The sequence below is a fragment of the Aulostomus chinensis genome, chromosome 12 (genome assembly GCF_037954235.1).
Source record: "Aulostomus chinensis isolate RoL2024-O1b breed Wild chromosome 12, RoL_Achi_v1.0, whole genome shotgun sequence".
Classification (NCBI taxonomy): domain Eukaryota; kingdom Metazoa; phylum Chordata; class Actinopteri; order Syngnathiformes; family Aulostomidae; genus Aulostomus; species Aulostomus chinensis.
The window spans coordinates 6,105,259-6,123,938 of NC_141331.1; the positions used below are offsets into that span (position 1 = coordinate 6,105,259).

The window sequence follows — 18,680 nt, forward strand, 5'->3', positions numbered from 1 at the left end:
GGACGAGGACTGACTTTAAATGAAACCGTCAAAACTAAATATACATTCATCAAACCACCAGACACTGGCCTAGTGTTCTTCAGTCTGTCTGTGTCTAGCGGGTCGGGCGAGTCCAAAATAGCAAAAACAAGGGGGTGTTCAAAGATAGATTGTTATCTATGAAACGGGGGTGCTTTTGGTACTTTCCGCCTGATGAAATTAACGTGGCAAAAAATCGACCAATCAGAATTTTGGTCGAGCCAGAACGTATCGACTAATAAATCGACCAGTCGACTGGGAGATTACAGCCCTACACACCAATATGGCATCATGGAATCAATTAATTGGGAACAAATCAATTTGTTTTGTTTAAAACATAAATGTAATAATAGGAGTTCTTTTATACTACTTTGGATTTCACTGTGTAATGGATGAATCTATGCTGCTTCTCTCTCTGCACCGTCTCCGTGCTCTGGAATTAGACTGAACACACACCGTTGCCAACTCAATAAAAATGTCAGGCCACTGGGGATTCTTCATTTCTACTGCATAAACTACCAACAGAAATCCTAATTTTTAACCCCAGTTTAGTTTTGCCAAACATAGACCAGCCCACAGAGACACGTCAGCAGATAAACCACGTTTTAGTCTGATGAACCCGCCAGATGATAATTTTCGTCTGGCGGGTTGAACATGAAACGGTGAGGGGAAGTCTTAACAATCAGCCCTGACCAGCATGTCTCTTCTGCTGGGTTCGTAATCATCAATGGACACATTTCAATACCCTCTTCAACGAAAAGGACACTGGATAAAATATTGCAAAAATATCCCACCTTTGTATCTCTTTGTTCCTCATCGCTGTACTTCAGTGTCGTTTTATTCGAAGACGTGGACGACATTATTGAGTACCAGCTGTGTGAGTTCAAACAAAAACGCAGTAGGTGGTGTCTGGTTCTCTCTCAGAGTTCCTAAACCCTCCATGTGGGGAACATTAGAGGCTCCCACGGTCCGAGGGGTGAGCTGTACATCCTGAATAGATGGCGTGTTGTTCTTAAGGTAAGATGGAAGCTGATATCCTGTTGTTAGCAAAATGTTTGTGAGTTTGCAAGCAGGAGGAGGAAAATGAGGTCAAGTTTTTCAAACTCTGGTGGAGGGTTTTAGGATCTCTTAAATCAGAGGTAGTTCCATTCCATATATTATTCATCATAATAAAAAAAAAAAGCATGTTCATAGAATTAAAGCAGATCAATTGGGTGCCACTTCCACAGAGTATTAAATTCTTTTTTTTCTGATATCAACTAATAATCCATAGCTTAACTAAGTTCTGGTGAACCAGTTGAAGAGTTGGATCGTAGCTTGGGGGGTTTAAGCGACTCACTGTGATCAAGACGGTATAAAATTTCAGTTTTATTAGCTTCCTTATTCGGATTCACCACCACCTCTCCTTGATCGGCACTCCTAATGGCAAAGGAGTGGCCATTAGACAGACGACTCCGAACTTCCTGTTCTTAGAAAGATAAATTAGAGATGCTTCTATTCATGTCAGTTTTAAAGGACAAACCCTCGTGATCCAGTGACCTACACAAGGTGATAAAGGCACTGTGGTTTTCCTGCAGGCTGACATTTTTGCGTATTTTTTAAAGATTTGCTGGGGGGGGGGGGGTAGTTTTTTTTCCTAATGCGACAATTGACCAGCTGAAATTCAACAGGAGTTTTCAGATTATAATTATTTAACAGAAAATTAACACTCTCATGTTCAAGCCTTCTTGAGGTTGCGCGCTGATGCATGGAACCACATTTTGACATTTTGGTTTCTGCGGAGTGAAAGAAATCATCCGTAGAGCATCGGTGCAAAATTGTTGTAAATACACTTAGTAGTGAGCTCCTAAAGGACTCTGCATTTCCTCCAAAGGGCTCATCTTCCCAGTAACTTAGATAATACACTGAAAAACAGAATTAAAATTCTTTATATTCTGTGCTTTGTCCAGCAGGACAGTGGCAATTCTAATCTGGAAGACCATCACAGTGATCTTTCAATTATGTGGATTAAGGGTCAACTAAAAAAAAACACAACATATTGTTAAATTCACCAAGGCGGCTTAAAAGACATTTTCTTGTGAACACACAGCTTTCCCTCAAGTTCAAATATTGAAGCCACGCATTATAATGATCTTGTTTTCATGCATTATATTAAGTGGCACTACAAACGTCACCAGAGGGGCACCATATTCATCTCACTTTTTAAGAGAAATAATCCAGAATTTATCCAAGGGAACTGAAGAATATGAAAACATAACATTTCCCCAAATGCCTGGATGTGGGAAACATTCTAAGATTCGCTCACATCAGCTTTTGATGCAAGAGGAATGATCGGCGCTGGATAAGGACAAAAGAATTGGTTAAAACACTCGATATTCAAACCTATGATTTGGTTGAAACAAGCAAAAGTATTCTGGGACACAATGCAAGTACCATGTCTTGCATTCTATTGACAACCTGTTGTTAAATATTATCAGGCGATGCTAATGCAAGCTGCGGGAATTCATGTTTTAGCATGAGGAGAAAACGAAATACTCCACAAATAGAAGTATTTAGATTTGCTGTAATGATGAGCACTGATGTCTCTTAGAATGGCGTTCAAATGCATCTGACTGAAAAAAAGGCTACTTGAAGAAATCGGCAAAATGAGGACAAATTTCAACTTGTTTGTCCAAGTATCGGCAAATTTCTTCACTGTCCGTATCTTGACATCGACTTACTGACCCAACAATACCTGCTCCTACAACCAGTTGCACCAGCTAATTCAAACCAGTACCAGTTAGGTTTAAGAATCAACAAATTAAAACATGTTGTATCACACGTCTGAGTTCTTATGGAAAGATGCTAGAATTAGCATGCTACGAAACGAAATGTTCAGATATATGAGTAAAGGATGAGTAATGGATAAGAGTCAAACATTATTCCTTATCCATAGCCATTCGTATCTGTATGAGTCTGCATATATGTAAAGACAGATAAGGAATGATTCCATTCACAAGGGAAAAATAATCCTTGTTCATAGTTTTTTGGCGGTGTGCAACTGATGCATGCCAGAGACTGTTAGAATGGTGCATCTCTTGTCAAAGAAATTCATTTCTTTCAAAAAGTATATTTATTGGCTTGGATGTATCTCTAATTTGCATTTTACAAACCCAGTAACTGATTCACCAAGAAGCTGGTGCAACTCAAGCCTGATTTTGTATTTCATGTTGCAAACTTGCATTAGCATGAGCTTTATGTATCAGGTCTTAATCTCAGCAGGAGAAGATGCATGCACTTATTGGGGAGGGGAGGGGACGTTAGAGGGTTAGGGACGGGTAGACAAGCACACACCTTCAGTGTGGGACACAGGCAAAGAGATCTCCATGCAAGCAGCGGACTGGGCCTTGCGGAAGGGCGGTCGGCCAGGGCCTTTGCGGGTAAGCCGTGGCCCCTCAGGACCCACCGGGACGCGAGGCTTCCCCGCCGAACAGGGCTGGGAGGTGGGGCTAGTGCAATGTCCATTGACATGATCTGTAACAACGGCAAAGCATTAGCAAAGAATGCAAAGAAAGGGGAGATAATGAAACATTCTGACAAATTCAATCCCACTACCACAGTTTCCATCTACACAGGTCATTTAGTATAATAACGAGAAATCTACCAAGAAGACTTGGTCTTTGTTGATCTTTTTTTTTATTTTTTTTTTAAAGATTTTTCAATGTTTGAAAAAAATACTGTGTCAGTATTGTACTACATGACCTATATAGACATGTTTTTGCATATTTTCACAGCATAAGAGGAGCAAGCCGATGTTGAAACTGTCAACAGGAGTGATGGTAGTGAGGGGAAAGGAGGGACAAAAGGCTGGAGAGTGGGTTGAAGTAAGTATGTGCAGTGAGGAGAAAGAGATGAGGGGCAACAGACAAGAAGGAAATGTCGGGGGGGGGGGGGGGCAAACTGCGACTGCGGTCTCATCTAGTCTGTGCCAGGAAAGAGTCAACAATGATACAGAACAGGCTTGTTTCATCTCCACTTTGTTTCTGGATAAATTGTTAATTATTTTATCGTCAAGGCCAGGAGCTGGCAACAATTAAAGATCAAATGATGTTCGCCGTTTGATTTTGAGCCGCGCTACAGAGACGGTGGTGCTGCTAGGAAACACTTCACTTGCATGGCCTTACCTCAGGGATGGAGTCTGTTGGGAGCTTTGTCCTTACATAATATACACTGCTTCCATTTGTAAAATAATTTGTTTGGAGTCAAACCCCATTAATCATCAGGTGTTTTCTGCCCACAGTCTAGTCGGCAAGAAAAAGCGCTGACAAGACTCTGTAATTAAGAGTTTGAAACTACACCTGGGCGCTCTCGTCTCACTTGTCTTGATGAGGAAATAAGAGTGCCACATTCTTCAATGTCATCCATGTGATTGTACAAGTAAAGTAATACTTCACTCAAAAAGTGTATTTTGCTTTTCAAACACTCACAATTAGGTGGTTTTTTTTTGTTTTTTTTTTGTATTACTGCTTTGTGATTCCATAAGTCAGAAACCACGAGCCACATTTAGCTTGAAGCTCATGGGTGACAACTTACAACAGCAAAACTGTTCCAAAACGTCCACCTCCGAACACTCAAAGTGCATCGTCCTGTATAATCCACATCTTCTTTATCCAGCCATGTGCTCAGTAATCCACAAACACTTAGATTTGAACAACAAATAAACTATAACACTTGCAGTTCTGCGCTACCATGAACAAGCAGGGGTAAGCGCAAGTGATTTGGTTCGAGTCCCTGCTTGTCATGCCGGACGATAGCGGCAAACCACAGGTATCATGGATTATACCAGATCGAAGCTTCAAAGTTATGCTTGAGGCGTTTTTGGACAGTTTTGCTCACATCAAGAATTATTTGAAAGTATTTGAAAGGTAAAATACACTTTCTGGGTGAAGTATGACTTGTAACAGTTTTGGTTTGAAAAGATGGAAGCTCCCCAACTATCAAAACTCTTTCCATTGAAATGTTCGCATGAAGCATCAGGACAATAATTGTGCTGATTGGTCAAATCATCATAGTTTCCCCGTTTTTACTGTCTTATTTAGCACTCATCATATCTGATCTATCAGATCCAAGCCTCCTGTTCAGCTGGATAAATGACTCAGTCGCAAAGTGTAGATGAAAAACTGCAGGGTGCCACTCAGTCTGCGTGCAACATTTGCCCAGTTTTTCAGTGGAAGGGACTGAGGCAATACAAGGACTGGAAACTGAAGGTAATATTGAGCCAAGCAATCCGACCGCCACACGACACTATTGTGTGTCTCTCTACGTGTTGTGCTCTATTGGCTTTCAAACTGAGATGCTAAAAAAATCAATCATTTTTGGCCCACAACATTCTGAAGGAAACATAGCAGAAATAATGGCATCGGAAACTTTGCGCACACACACACACACGCGCGCACACACACACACACACTCAGAGAGAATCAATGTATTTATTCATCTCTCTCTCTTTCTCTAACACACACACACACACACACGCAGGAGTAATGCTCGCTGTAACAGACTGTTCGCACTAAATATTTTGATGTCTCTGAAGTGAGTCATATCCTGACAAGGTAAAAGATTATTGGACGTTCATCTTCTTTTACCGACGGTTCTATATTCTGTTTCCACTTCAGAGGCGTGTTTGAACCTCCGCAAATTTAATGAGCGTTATTAAAATGTCCTGTGGTTGATGAAACTAAATATGCAATTGTAGTTTTTCTTTTGAAAGCTGCTATCGGTGCTTGAAAAAAACAACAACATACCTGTGAGATAAAGAAAGGTTATTAAATGAGGTAGGTGACAGGAAGACATAGGCACTTTGAGGTAAAGGAGCTTCAGAGAGGACAGCTTATGGCAAACTGCAGAAGCAGAGAAAGGGGAAACCCGTGGTTGTGATGCGTATGCAGGTAGACATGTATAGTGAGAACGCTCAGTTGCTGCAATGCAGATGATCCAGTTAAAACTGTGCAAGAAGGAAATGATCCAGTTACAATGAGAAAAGGTAGCGAATGCAGCCAATCACTGTAGAGCAACACTGTCGATGGAGGAAAGGCTGCATAAAATCAGAGGATGGTCCAATCATGATAAAGCGAGAGAAGGCCTCAAATTCAAATGAGGATATGAGTTAAAATCACCTTTGTAAACACTTGCAAAATGTAGAAGAAATGAAGAGAGGATTTATTTAAAATCATAAGACATCAATGGGGAAAAAAATGGACGACGAACACTTCGGGCCGTCTCATGGACTGGTTGAGCAGGAGAGAGTGACAAGAAAACTTAAAGGTTTGGAGTGAGAAAGTAACATAAAAGCCTAAAAACATGACTAAAGCAGAAACTAAATGAACACAAGTGAAAACTGCTGGCTTTCGCCTACCGTACCAAGATCAGTCTTAAGATCTGTGGGCAGACTTAACTTTCTGCCGGGTCCCTTTACTGAAACAAAAGAATAGGAAACAAAGCACCAAGTTAATCCCTTCAAATGAAAAAGAATAAATAAATAAAAACAAAATAGTAAGTGGCCGTAATCAAATAATGGAAAAGTAAAGATCAAAAAAGGAACCGAACTAGCAAACAGAATGGAAATTAATCCCCCAAAAAAACAACAACAACATGCAAGTTGGTGCAGTCGCTGACAACATTTCAAAAACATGCTCCGTTGTTGTTTCAGACCAGTACTCCCAGCAATCTCTAGCACTGACACCCACACTGGGATGAATGGATTCATAAACATTATCATAATATTTGTTTTTTTTATATATATATATACAAAGAATGGTGTTGTGTTGTTGAGATGGAACAATGCCAGGAAAACTTGTTTTAATTTACTCAAATTGACAATCTTGCACGAATGTTCCCTCACAAAAACAGATTTGTCTGCAGAGTGCTTTCCACCTAGAGAAGCCCATTTTCTTTCAGGTGTCTCTGTTTGTCAAATCAGATTGCTAAGGCCTGGAATGTCTGACATGGGAGAAAAAATAACCGGGGTAACAAAAATTAAAAATCACAGTCAGACACGGGAGGCAGGAAAAAATAATTTGTTGAAACATTTTGCAAGCATTTCGGGGTAAATATGTGACTTAAAAACTTGAGATGACATGAGTCAGTTTCCCCTTCAATAAGAACTCCATATTTCATTGTTTCTTGGCGGTGAATGATTCACTGGACATGTGGATGGTGCGCCCATGACCGCTGGTTCTTTTCATGACCGCAGGGAGAGAAGCATAACCAGGAATTCACAGCATTCAAAATTCTTACCATCTAAAATATTTAAGTTGAGGGGGGGGGGGGGGGGGGATATCTACGGATACATGAAAATGATTCATTTGAGGAAAAAAAAAGTTGACTCAGGTTTGAGTCCATCTGCCTATAGAGTAGAAAAGAGTGGTGAGTAGGTTTTTTTGTTTAAGGCTGCATAATTAATCATATATTAATTTCAATCACAAATTTGGCTTCCCACAATTAAAGCAAATCATATAAATGAATGCCCCTGACTTTCGAACCTTCCCCACATGAAACCTTGCCAGGATGTTGTGCACCGGCAACGCTGGCTCCTTACAGTTTGCCCTCTTCAACGTCCATGTTGATTAATAATTCAATTCTGCGGCTCTTATAACTTCGCAAATGTTGTCAGACCGAACGGATAAAGTCTGACGGCGACAGGAGTCATTTCGCGGTGGTTCTGTGACAGTCAGCACAATTTATCCACTGATTTAGAACCAAAATAGTGACAACAGAAGTGGCCAACGGTGGATTTCGACCTTTAAATTTCATTTTCCACTCACTGCAACCTCTCCTAATCGAACAGCCAGCCACCAGGGGATTATCAACACATTTTGGCTTCACTTTTGGGGAGTTATCCTGGAGTTATCCTCCGCAGCAGCAGTTTGAAGAAAAATGTCTTGAGTATTGAGGCTGCATCCAGAGTAGGAGTCGTTAATGAAAACTCACTGAATCCCAACCCTCAAAGCTTGGATTTACACATTTATAACAGCAAACAATCCAGGAGAGGACCCTTATTTGAGGTCATATTGAGATATGAAGACTTGATCATTTGCAGGAATGGAGAACACAGTCAGAGTGAAAGCAGTGCCTTGACAATTTCATTTAGGATGAAACTTGTTGGAGTAATGCTATTCTCTGAACACAGGACAAATCTTGATTTGATGCCCAAAAAACAAAACAAAACAGGAATGCAGCATAAAATGGACGTAAAAGCAGAGCCGTTCAATGAAATGTACATCTGTAAACAAATTATTGAAAAAAAAATCAACAAATAATGATCTCAGCATTGTGATAAAACGTGTGCAGCCCTATTGTTCTTGATATATTGCAATGAAATACATTTCATTTTATGTATGAGGATTTGGCTGGGACGGTGCTTTAATTGCATTCATTTATCTTTTTCCCTTTCAGGAACGATGAAGTCTTTCAAATCAGTGTTTCTAATGGCATGATGGAATATTCCTTGTATCTATGTGTGTGTGTGTGTGTGTGTGTGTGTGTGTGTTTCATAATAAACCATATCATCCATATGCTGTTGCAATGATATGAAATGTGCAGTGTTAGAGATACAATAACAGCTCTCCAAATAAACCTGTAACACATCGATGAGTGCTTCATATAATCGCTCAGCGTCTACGTGAAATGTATTTAAATCAAAATAAAGAGGTTGAATGGCTCCGAGCGAGGGTTGTTTATTGTGAATATGAACAATAACCAACCGTAATAGGTTTGATACATGCTGACTGAACCCACACACACAGATGTGTGATATTTTTATTAAGTCTTTGTGGCTTGAAACACAACATGCGCGCACCGCAAACATTTTCATATCTATTTGTTTGTATCTGATGAATGTATCTGATTAAAACAATTTTATGACACAATTACACGTTGGACAAGCTCGTTTTATGACCTCAGCATTCCATGCATTACTCTGATTCCATCATCAAGTGATCCCTATGCATACACAGTTAATTATTACACTCAATTTTCATTTTCCAGAAGACACTGTGGCTTTTCAGTCGAGAGTAAAATGGGCAGCACCGTGGAGTGTAGCACTTAGGAGCAGCAGGTAAACTCCTGTATTTATAGGCACTCTGACAACACTTCCAAACCTACAAATATGTTCTTATCAAGCATAAACTGGCTGTTGGAAAGCTGTGGGTTGCATAGTTTAAAACATGTTCATGATCTCAAAAAATGAGAAGAGATTTAAGAGGGCTAAAAAAAAAAAAGGTCAAAGGTGACACCAAATCCTCCAGGATCTTGTTATGAGACAAATGGTAAGACTCTGGAGTTGGGGAGACATTTTCCTGAGAGCCGGTGGCAGGCGCCTGCAGAGGCTGTTGCACAATATTGGGTTTAAACGTTGGTTCCCTCAGAGGAAATCATTTCTGCATTCTGAGCAAACAAAAGACAACAGTGCAAGCAAACATCTGACCCTGATGATAGTGCCTGATGAAAATTCAGGGGATGATCAAAGGCAGTGAACCTGATATTCTTGGCTGTGGGATATTTGCACAAAAATAACTGGCAATACATCTAGAGATATTTTAGTCTGTACCAAGAAGTTTGACCATCTGGCTGACCAACCAACAGGCTTTGCTGTCCACAGAACAACAGCTAAAAATACTTCTGTGGATTAAACATGCTGCTGGATTCAGAATTCTATGGTCAATGATGGTGAGGAGCCTTGAGAGGCAAGTGTCTAGTGAGGTTAGTGGAATAACAGCTGGCACAGTCCTCCTGGACAAGGTCCTACGTGTTCAAAGTTAGGGTGTTGCTCCTGACCTGCACAACAGGAGGAGGTGATGAGAGCAGGTCTGGGCCCAAGAGGGGCCCGGCATCTAGGGCGGGATCATGCTGGCAACTCGGGTGTGGTGGAGGAGGAAATTGTGAGAGCGATTTAAATACTGGTTTGCTGATTGTGAACAGCTTAGGTGACTGAGTGTGATTGGCAACACCTGGACATTATCCATGTGGGAACTGAGTCCCCACGATGGTGGTGAATATGGGGTGGGGTGGGGGGTGGTTATGAATAGAGTGGGTCTGGCTGGTCATTGAATCCCCTCTCCCAAAACTGTGAATGATAGCTTTGATTAAAAGGTTGAGCGTCCTAGTTTGTCTGCTTAAGTGTGCACAGGAAACACAGAGTATCAAACGGAGTGCTGAGGTCACACTGGATGTACAAAGCAAGCTACAGTCATATTCATCCGCACCACAGCCGTGCAATTAGTCCAGACAAGACAGACAGTGATGAATGTTAGCCGAGAGGACAAGATGAGACTGTGGGTTTATTGACACCCAGTCAGAAAGACACAGTGAGAGAAAATCTAAGCACCACAGTCTGGTAACTCATCACACCTCAGAGATGTGTGGTTCCACAGGAGGCACAAGGATTGACACCACAGAGAATGAAGCACAATGGGGACGAGAAAGAACACAACCCCTTCCTCTCCTCAAGCCTGCCTGCCTTGCAGCATTGAGGGTTCAAAGCCCAAACATAGGAAAAGAAACATTACTACCCAGCTACAGCTGCACAAAAGCATGGACCACAGTGACAAAGCTGCAAAAGCCTACCACCAGAACATCCCTGTCAGCTTGTTTACACTGCAAGCAACTTGGTTGATGGTCCGCGAGATGGCCTGATTGCATCTGTGTAACATTATGTTAATGAGAGGATTAGCTCTTCCTAATTAAACTTGGGGAAACAAGCAAGGAATAAAACTGTTTTGCTCTTGATAGCCATGAAAAAAAATCCACCATGGCCAGCTTTTTCAATGCCAGGGAAGATCATTAATTTCTGCAGCTCTCCGAGGTATGAATGCTGATAGTATTGCTCACAGTGTTAAAGCCCAGCAGCATGCAAGGTGCAACACAAAACTAAACCCCTGTCCAAAAACATACGACTGTTCCTTTTCCTTTCATTGCTGCGTCATTGTCATACAATAAAAAAAAAAGAAACACAAGCAGATGTCTATGAAGGGGCCGAGATCTGTGAGACGTCCCTCCTCTTACCATTGTCCAGGAAGTAAAAGACTGGACTGCAGTGGCTGGCTCGCAGGCTGGCCACAGGCTCTGGCAGGACGCGGGGGTCATTGTGAAGGGAGGTTGGGTAATGAACTGGAATAGGAGATCCAGAACAGACACAGACTTTTCAGGGTGAGAGGGGAGAGACAAACACAATGTGTTAAACGGGAAAACGACAGACAGCCGATAACAGGAAGGAAGAGGTTATGAAGAGTTTGTGGGAAAATCAACTAGCAGCATGACCCTTAAAATATTAACTAGCTCAGCTGCCATCATGGACAACTAAACTTCTACCACCAACATCACACCTACCAGCTGTAGGTTGTGTCTGTGTGTGTGTAATATATATATATATGTATATATATATATATATATATATATATATAGTGTGTTAAAAAAATGAGGCCCATTACTGCTTACAGTGACACGGCTGCTGCTGACTGCATTTTACGTGGAGTTGCTACCTCTGCTGCAGCAAGTCAGCTTTATGGGATCAAGATCGGTTTTTGTATTAAAAGAACACAAGAGCTTTCACGTGAGTTCTGTCTTGTTTCGTGTCTCAACCACAGCACTGGCAGAAAACCCAATCGCACACTGAACGGATTCCTGCATACTAGAATATAGAGGTGCCGCTGTGTAGCTAAAAGGTGACAAATGTTTTTCATTGCGGAGGAACTGACAGATGCATGGACTGTGTGCCCTTCAGTTCACTTTGTAACCCTTCTTTTGTTCAAATGTGCACTTCTGGCCTCTTGAAGACCTCCTCAAGGCCACTGCTGTACCCCTGAGGTAACGCTCTTCGTAGTATGTACAAAACTGTTTTTGTCCCATTCTTCTATATCTGAGTGTGTACATGAAAAGACTCTTCTTGACCAATCGATAACCCTCTTATTTTCTCTCTCACACACACACACACACACACACACACACACACACACTGTGACAGCGTCAGCACGTCTCCTATTGACAGCTTTGCAAAAAATATTGACACTTTTGATCTCAATTGAAATCCTTAGAACATTACTATGTGAAAGGGATGGATCTGATTTTTTTTTTTGGAGGCGAGGCTATTTGAGGTATTCATCCATAGAACAGGTCTTACCTTCAGGAGATTTGGGTCAGTGCGTGTTACGAGCAGAGAGGCAGACAGCAGCTCTGATCCCCAGCATTTTACTGCTGTGGGTGGAGTACAGGAGAAAATGTATTTCATCCACCAAAAACACCTACCTAACAAAATCAATGTCTGTTTACGTGTACGCTATATTTGTGACATTTCAGTTGTACATTTGCTGTCAGACAGCTCTTTCCTGCCCTGGACTGTATTACTCAACAGTACCATCAAACAGCTGATCAGGGGTACTGCTGTCTGGGGGTAAAAGTAAAGCTGTGAAAATGTCACATATATATTGTACATGTATACAGAAATTGATGTAGTTAGGGTGGGTGTTTATTTGATGGTTAGAATAAGTTTTATTTTTTTCTAGGGCCCACCCACAGCAATGGAACGCTGAGCAAAAAACTGCTGCTGCTCTCGACTTCTCTGCGTAGAAAATGTGCTGATCCCAATCTCCTGAGGGTAAGGCCCCTGACTATGGAGGACGAACTCCTGTAACCCAGCTCCAGTCAGAACTATAACCTAATTTTAAGTACATGCATAGTGTGCCACAACATCTGTAACACACTTCATGTTTACACTGTGAAAATTATGAGGAGCATTAAGAAAATGACATCATCCAAACAGAGACATCCTCTGGTGATACAGATCGTGCGATTGCTTCGTAACAACCGCCCACCCCTACCAGCTCTTCCTCACTGTCATCAATGCCATTATGCAATAAATCAATATCGTTTAATCATTTATTTACATTCACGTCACATTCTCATCTCACATGGCTAATCAGACCATAAACTATCAGTGTAACAAAAACTATATATTTGAGTGGTTGGAAAAGGGCGATATAAAGGCAGTCCATTTTAATCCATGCATGTTTTAATGCACTTATTTAGCGGAACATGAATTTCCTAGGCACTATTTATATATAGCGTCACATAAAGCAGGTCTAGGCCTTTATTATATGGGAGATTCAAGTCAAGAAATGATTTTCAGGCTTTGTTTCATCAAACTGCTTCAAAGCTACATGGAGATAAGCAGGTGGCAACAATTCAGTATTGCACTGTAAAGTTTCAGCGACCCGCCGATGTGCCCACAACTAAGTATATCCTGCTGGGTTAGGCACAGCTCACTGGCATCTCAGCTTGTTAGTCCATCACATGGCTGTGCCTGGTCCTGCTATACTATGGCCAAACATGGTTTAAAGCTCCCGGAGGAAACGTACCTCAAGCCAAAACAATCAACCCTGGGACATAAAACTGGACAGACAAAAAGAGAGATTTGAAGGGAGACTGCTCCTAGGCAGGAGAGGCAAATTACCGCGTCTAATGACAAAAGGAAGCTGGGAAAAAGTGTCAGGAAAGCGAGAGAGAAGGCTGCATGAGAGCACCTGCACTTATTGACACAGGGTGAATCACAAAGATGGCTGGCTTCCTTAATAAGCTGTCCACGCTCTGTATATGGCCTCGAACAGACAGAGCACACCTGGCGTGTCACAGACAGCCAGACAGCCTTTAATAGCTACACCAAAGTTGAAATTCAGCAGAAGGAAGCAACCCATCAGCTGCGTGCCTATCAAGCACATGGGGATGAAATGCTTTTCATCCGTCTCTCTCAGTCTTCATTAGTCTTCCTTTCCTCCATCTCGTTTAATTAGCAAATGACAAGCCTGTAATGCAACAGAATGACCTGGTGCACATCACAGTTGTGAAAGACTCTCTGCTCAGACAGCAAAGAGCATCTCTTCCTATTTCTGTTGCTCTGCTCCTGTTCACTCCTTTGGAGGCTGAAAGGCAAAGCTGATGGGACTCCAGTATTGGATTTGTTTTAGAGATTTTTTTGTGTAGTTGGAATAGTCTTCCTGGAGGCTGTAATGTGTAGTACTGGGTTCTACCGAGACATGCTGTAATATCTAATCCATCCCATTTATACAAATTTGGGTAATCCTTAAACTGAACATTATAAACCTCATGGAAAGAAGATTTGTGATCGCTGTACCAGCAAATTAGCAAACAATTTCATGCAATGAGGTAATGCATGTGTTTATTTATATCTATAGTCTCTCATGTAGGTGGAAGCCAGTGGCAGGCAGACAGTTACACCTTTGCTTAGTTTTCTTGTGTTATGGACTTTGAGATGCAGGTAGAAGTTCCACCCTTTAACAATATATCAATTTTTTAAAGTACAGAGATGTTTGGAGTGAATGACTTTTGTATTTACAAATCAAATGTACTTATTATATTTGTTTGCATCTGTGACTGTATAGAAATGCAACAGACTGTGTGAAAAGTGTGTTTTATTGCTGCCTTTAAGCTATTATTCCTTTTCAGCACTTACTTCTTCCCTGGAGAAGTCTTGCCTTTTGTCAAGCCGCTGTTGCAAATGAAAACCAGCCTGATTAAATGCATGTAAAATAAACAAAAAGTACAAATGCTCTCTCCGTGGAGCCATCACACCTATAAATGGGCAAGAAAGCGTAATACCATTACACTGCGCAGGCAAAACATGATTTCACTTCCTACTACTCAATATATAATCTAATTGTTGCACTTAAAAAAGTATCCTGACCAAAACTTTACGCATGGCGTTTATAATCAGCTGTGAATCAAAGTGGTTTACAGTAAAATGTTTTGAAACTGAGGCTTTATTACAGTCGGAGCCTTGAGGGCAAGGCAGAAACACGCTTTCTCCATCAGACACTGTTCTCACATCCCTCCGTAAAACCAGCACACACACTTATCTGCTCCCTTTGTAACGTAGTTTAAACTCTCATCCATCATATTCTACACACATATCCACTCCGTCGTTTATAAAAAGATGCATGTGCTGTCAGCTGATGTGTCAACGTCTGCTTTAGGGAAACAGTCTTTTAGGTCTTATCAACTTAGCCATCCAAATCCCTATGCTTTCATTTTCTTCCTCTCAAGGATAACAGCGTCTCAGCTTCTTCACCACAGTGGCAGAGCAAATGATCAGAGTCTAAGAGACGAACAAACACAGAAGTCAAAGCAGCACAAAGAGAAAGGGAAGGCAGATCAGGATTGTAGTCTTTTGTGTTTCCAACATTTGTGAAATCAAACACAACACATAGTGTGATGAGTTTCTCACCAACCACTTTACACCGTGGGGATCTGCAGCACTTCCAGCACGTTCTCAAATCTCTGCATGGAGTACTACCTCATTACAGCGTTCATTCTCATCATGTGAATCTGCTCTGGCGAGGGTTTGGCTGTTCACAGACTGTGGCCCAACTTGAAAGACAATCCCAGCAAAGCCTCACAGTGCCAATCACAGATGTATTACCACAAAGGAAAGGTGGACTTGATTGTGGCTGATGCGTGCGCGCGCGCGTGTGTGTGTGTGCGTGCGTGCGTGTAAATGTGTGTGTGTGGGTCTTGGTTACCTGAGGTGGGTGACTTGCTTCTCTCCATGTCAATGGACTGCTGGTTGTCAGAAAGTTCAGTAAGGCCTGCCGCAGCCAATGGCAGCCGAGAGAAAACACAGAATGCAAACAGTGTGTGCGGTTATTTCAATACCATTAGTTTTACAGATTCAGTAGAAGGTAGACTGCTTGTCAGCAACAATGAGCCTGAAGACAAAACTTACCAAAACAATGTTATTTTTTGGAAAACTCCATCCTGGCATTTATTTGTAAAACCATCAAGTTATGAGGACTTCATCATTTAACCCTTCTTAGGTTTGTCAGTCTGATTCTCATTAATGTAATATAACCTTGAGAGAATTTCTTCCGCTTACACACGACTGGGCCTTGCAGATGAAGTGAGAAGGTTTTGGTGGTCAAAGGTCAAGTCAGCGTCCCTGTCACCTCATGAGATACCAAACATCTGTCCCTTTCTTTTTAATGTGAAAGCTCAGAAATAAATTTAGGGAATTTCTTCAAATTTGGGGCAAATGTTCACTGGAACTGGATAAAAGTTCGGGACGAATGCAATTCGATTTCCTATTTACTTTGTCCTCCAGGATCAGAGTTGCTCAATCCGGATGTGACCTGCACTACAATCTTTTCAACGTATTAATAATTTTGGACTTGTCCCCAGTTACGACATGTCAACACGACCAGAAATAGGGATCTACGTAGAGCAAATCACATAATGAAGTGGCATACATGTTAAAAATACAAAACCAAACACACACACACACACACACACAAAAAAAGGGATCAGGATCTGATCACATGCACCAAGCACAAGCCAGCATGTTCCTTCAAATATGGGGTGTTTAAACCTTGTTCATTGTGGCTTAATTAACAGCCTCACTGAGTCATCTCAGATCAAAACATTTGGATTAATTTTGGACAAAGTGAACAAGGCTTTATTCGCCTCCCTAACTCTGCTCAAGTTAAAATATACATCAAATGGATTATAAAATATTTACAACTAGGCTTGCTCAACAGACTCGAAGGAGTGGCTGTATTTCTGCGAAGGACGTACCATTGGACATGGCTGGAATAGGGTTGTTCTGTTTTACACCGCCAAAAAAATACAGGCACTGTATTTTACTGTGACACCAAACAACCACTTCATTCCAATCATCTCCATAGTTTGTCTCATTGATTTCATCAACCCCATCAATCTCATAATTTTTACCCAGCCTGTGGACTTCCACCCAACATTTCTGCCCCCCCTCCCCCACCCCCGTACACAAACACAGTCCCCCAGCCTTTTAGGTAGGCCTGACTTACTCTGGTAGGATGTACGGATCCTTTTCTTTGAATCTGAATAAAAGTTAGACAGGCCGCGCATGCAAAACTCTGTCAGGCAGTCCGCATGCCCACACCAGCAGCCACACAGTCACCGAAAAGATAGGAGGAGGGGGCAGAGGTGGGGAGGGAGTGACGGTGTAGTAGCAAGGGGTAAGATGGAGAGGAGGGGAATTAAGAAGAGGGATGTGAGCAAAAATTAAGTGAGGAAGGATTGAGAATTAAATGAAGGATGGAAGGGAGAGGGGAGAGGGAGGGAAAGGGGAAGAAGGGGAGGGAGAGAGAGAAGAAGACAAAGGCTTAGAGGGGAAAAGGAAGTGAGAGCGAGCAGCAATCGAGTTAGTTTTCGGGAAGGACAGCCAAGACATACCTGCGTGATTGTTAAATAGATCATAAAGTAAACTACTGAACATATCATGACGAAAAGTGATATTACACCAACATATCATTTCTTTGTCAATAATTTACCATTAGATGTGTTGAATTTATGAAGATTTTTATTCCCGCTGCATGACTTCACGAGCCAGATTCTTGCTACTAGAAGCTACAGGAAGTTCAGCAGCAGCAAATCTATATATCGCCACAGCAAGCACTTGCTGACACAGGCGATGAAAAACTGCCTTTTAATGGGCAGAAATCTCAAAGCAGACAGTGTCAAATGCATCTTCCAGTCTAATCCAAGTTTTGTTTATCCAATTATATGCTCCTTACTTAACAAACACTCTGATTTGAGTAAAAAAATCCTGTTCTGGTAACGTCTATGGTGTGAGTGGGACCATGTATGTGTTACCGAAGCTGTTACGCTACACAACCAGTGGCGGAGTCAGGACAAAGAATGATCTGGGAGACACACTTCAAAATGAAGGTGCAAGCTTAAATGGTTTTGGAGTACTGAGCACATGACCGCTTAGACTGGGGCCGTACTGGACGATGCATCTGAGAGCTTATAAATGGCTGTTTTGTATATAACTGCTGTTGCTAATCTTCACATCCTATCAGCTTCCAGCAACCAATGCAAGCAGCACTTTCTGATTCTGGTTCCACCAAGAAGTCACGGAAGGGGATTTTTTTTTTCTTCTTCTTCTTCATGAATGAAGTTATCTAATGGTGAGTAAAAGCGAAACCAGTTTTGCTGTTTGGAAGAAGTATAGCTTCAAAAAGCGTCATCAAAATCAATCCCTCATTACATCACATTGCTTTCTGCCAGAGGCCAACTGTGCTCACATCCTGTTATTAATAATGCACAAGTAAGTTAAGAATTGCCTCAAAAATGATCAATAATTAAGCATTATTACATATAACGTCTTTAATTATCTGGAGAGTATAAATACACACACATACATATATATCTTTTCATATGTATAATATATGTAGACATGTGAGTGGTGACAACAGCTAAAAATTGCACAAACAGACAAGAGGCCAACAACATGAAGACAGTTAGGTGGCCTTTTGATTCTTTTTTTTAAAAGATCATCTTCAATGTTCTGTTAAATCCAGTAAGCACTTCAGATCACAACACCACCACCTGGGGTACAGGAAAAGGGCACAGTGTCCCATTTTTGTAAAAAAAATTCTGTCTCATAATTAATAATAAAGACCCAGTGCAGACAGGCTTCTGCAGACGAGCAGGTTGGAAACTATACGTGCAGCAGTAGTCCATAAAAGATCTTACCAAACAACCAATGACAAGAGTCAGCCCGAAGTCATCCCTGCATCTACCTTGACATTCACACAACTGCTGCATAACCTTTAAAGCATTCTCAGCTACACTTGTGG

The 18,680-nt window shown here is 41.4% G+C and overlaps 1 protein-coding gene across 3 annotated transcripts in view; it reads right to left on the minus strand.

The window, feature by feature from the left end:
• stxbp5l (syntaxin binding protein 5L) overlaps positions 1-18,680 on the minus strand; it is a 140,847-nt gene that overhangs the window by 17,647 nt on the left and 104,520 nt on the right. For 2 of the 3 annotated variants that reach the window (XM_086219784.1, XM_086219783.1), the window contains 5 exons: positions 16,884-16,952; positions 15,585-15,650; positions 11,059-11,163; positions 6,418-6,471; positions 3,352-3,531 (listed from right to left, as the gene is read on the minus strand). In XM_086219784.1, coding sequence (XP_086075910.1) covers positions 3,352-3,531; positions 6,418-6,471; positions 11,059-11,163; positions 15,585-15,650; positions 16,884-16,952 — 474 coding nt within the window. Of the gene's footprint in view, positions 1-3,351; positions 3,532-6,387; positions 6,472-11,058; positions 11,164-15,584; positions 15,651-16,883; positions 16,953-18,680 lie in introns of all 3 variants that reach the window. The other variant, XM_086219785.1, reaches the window with a different exon arrangement.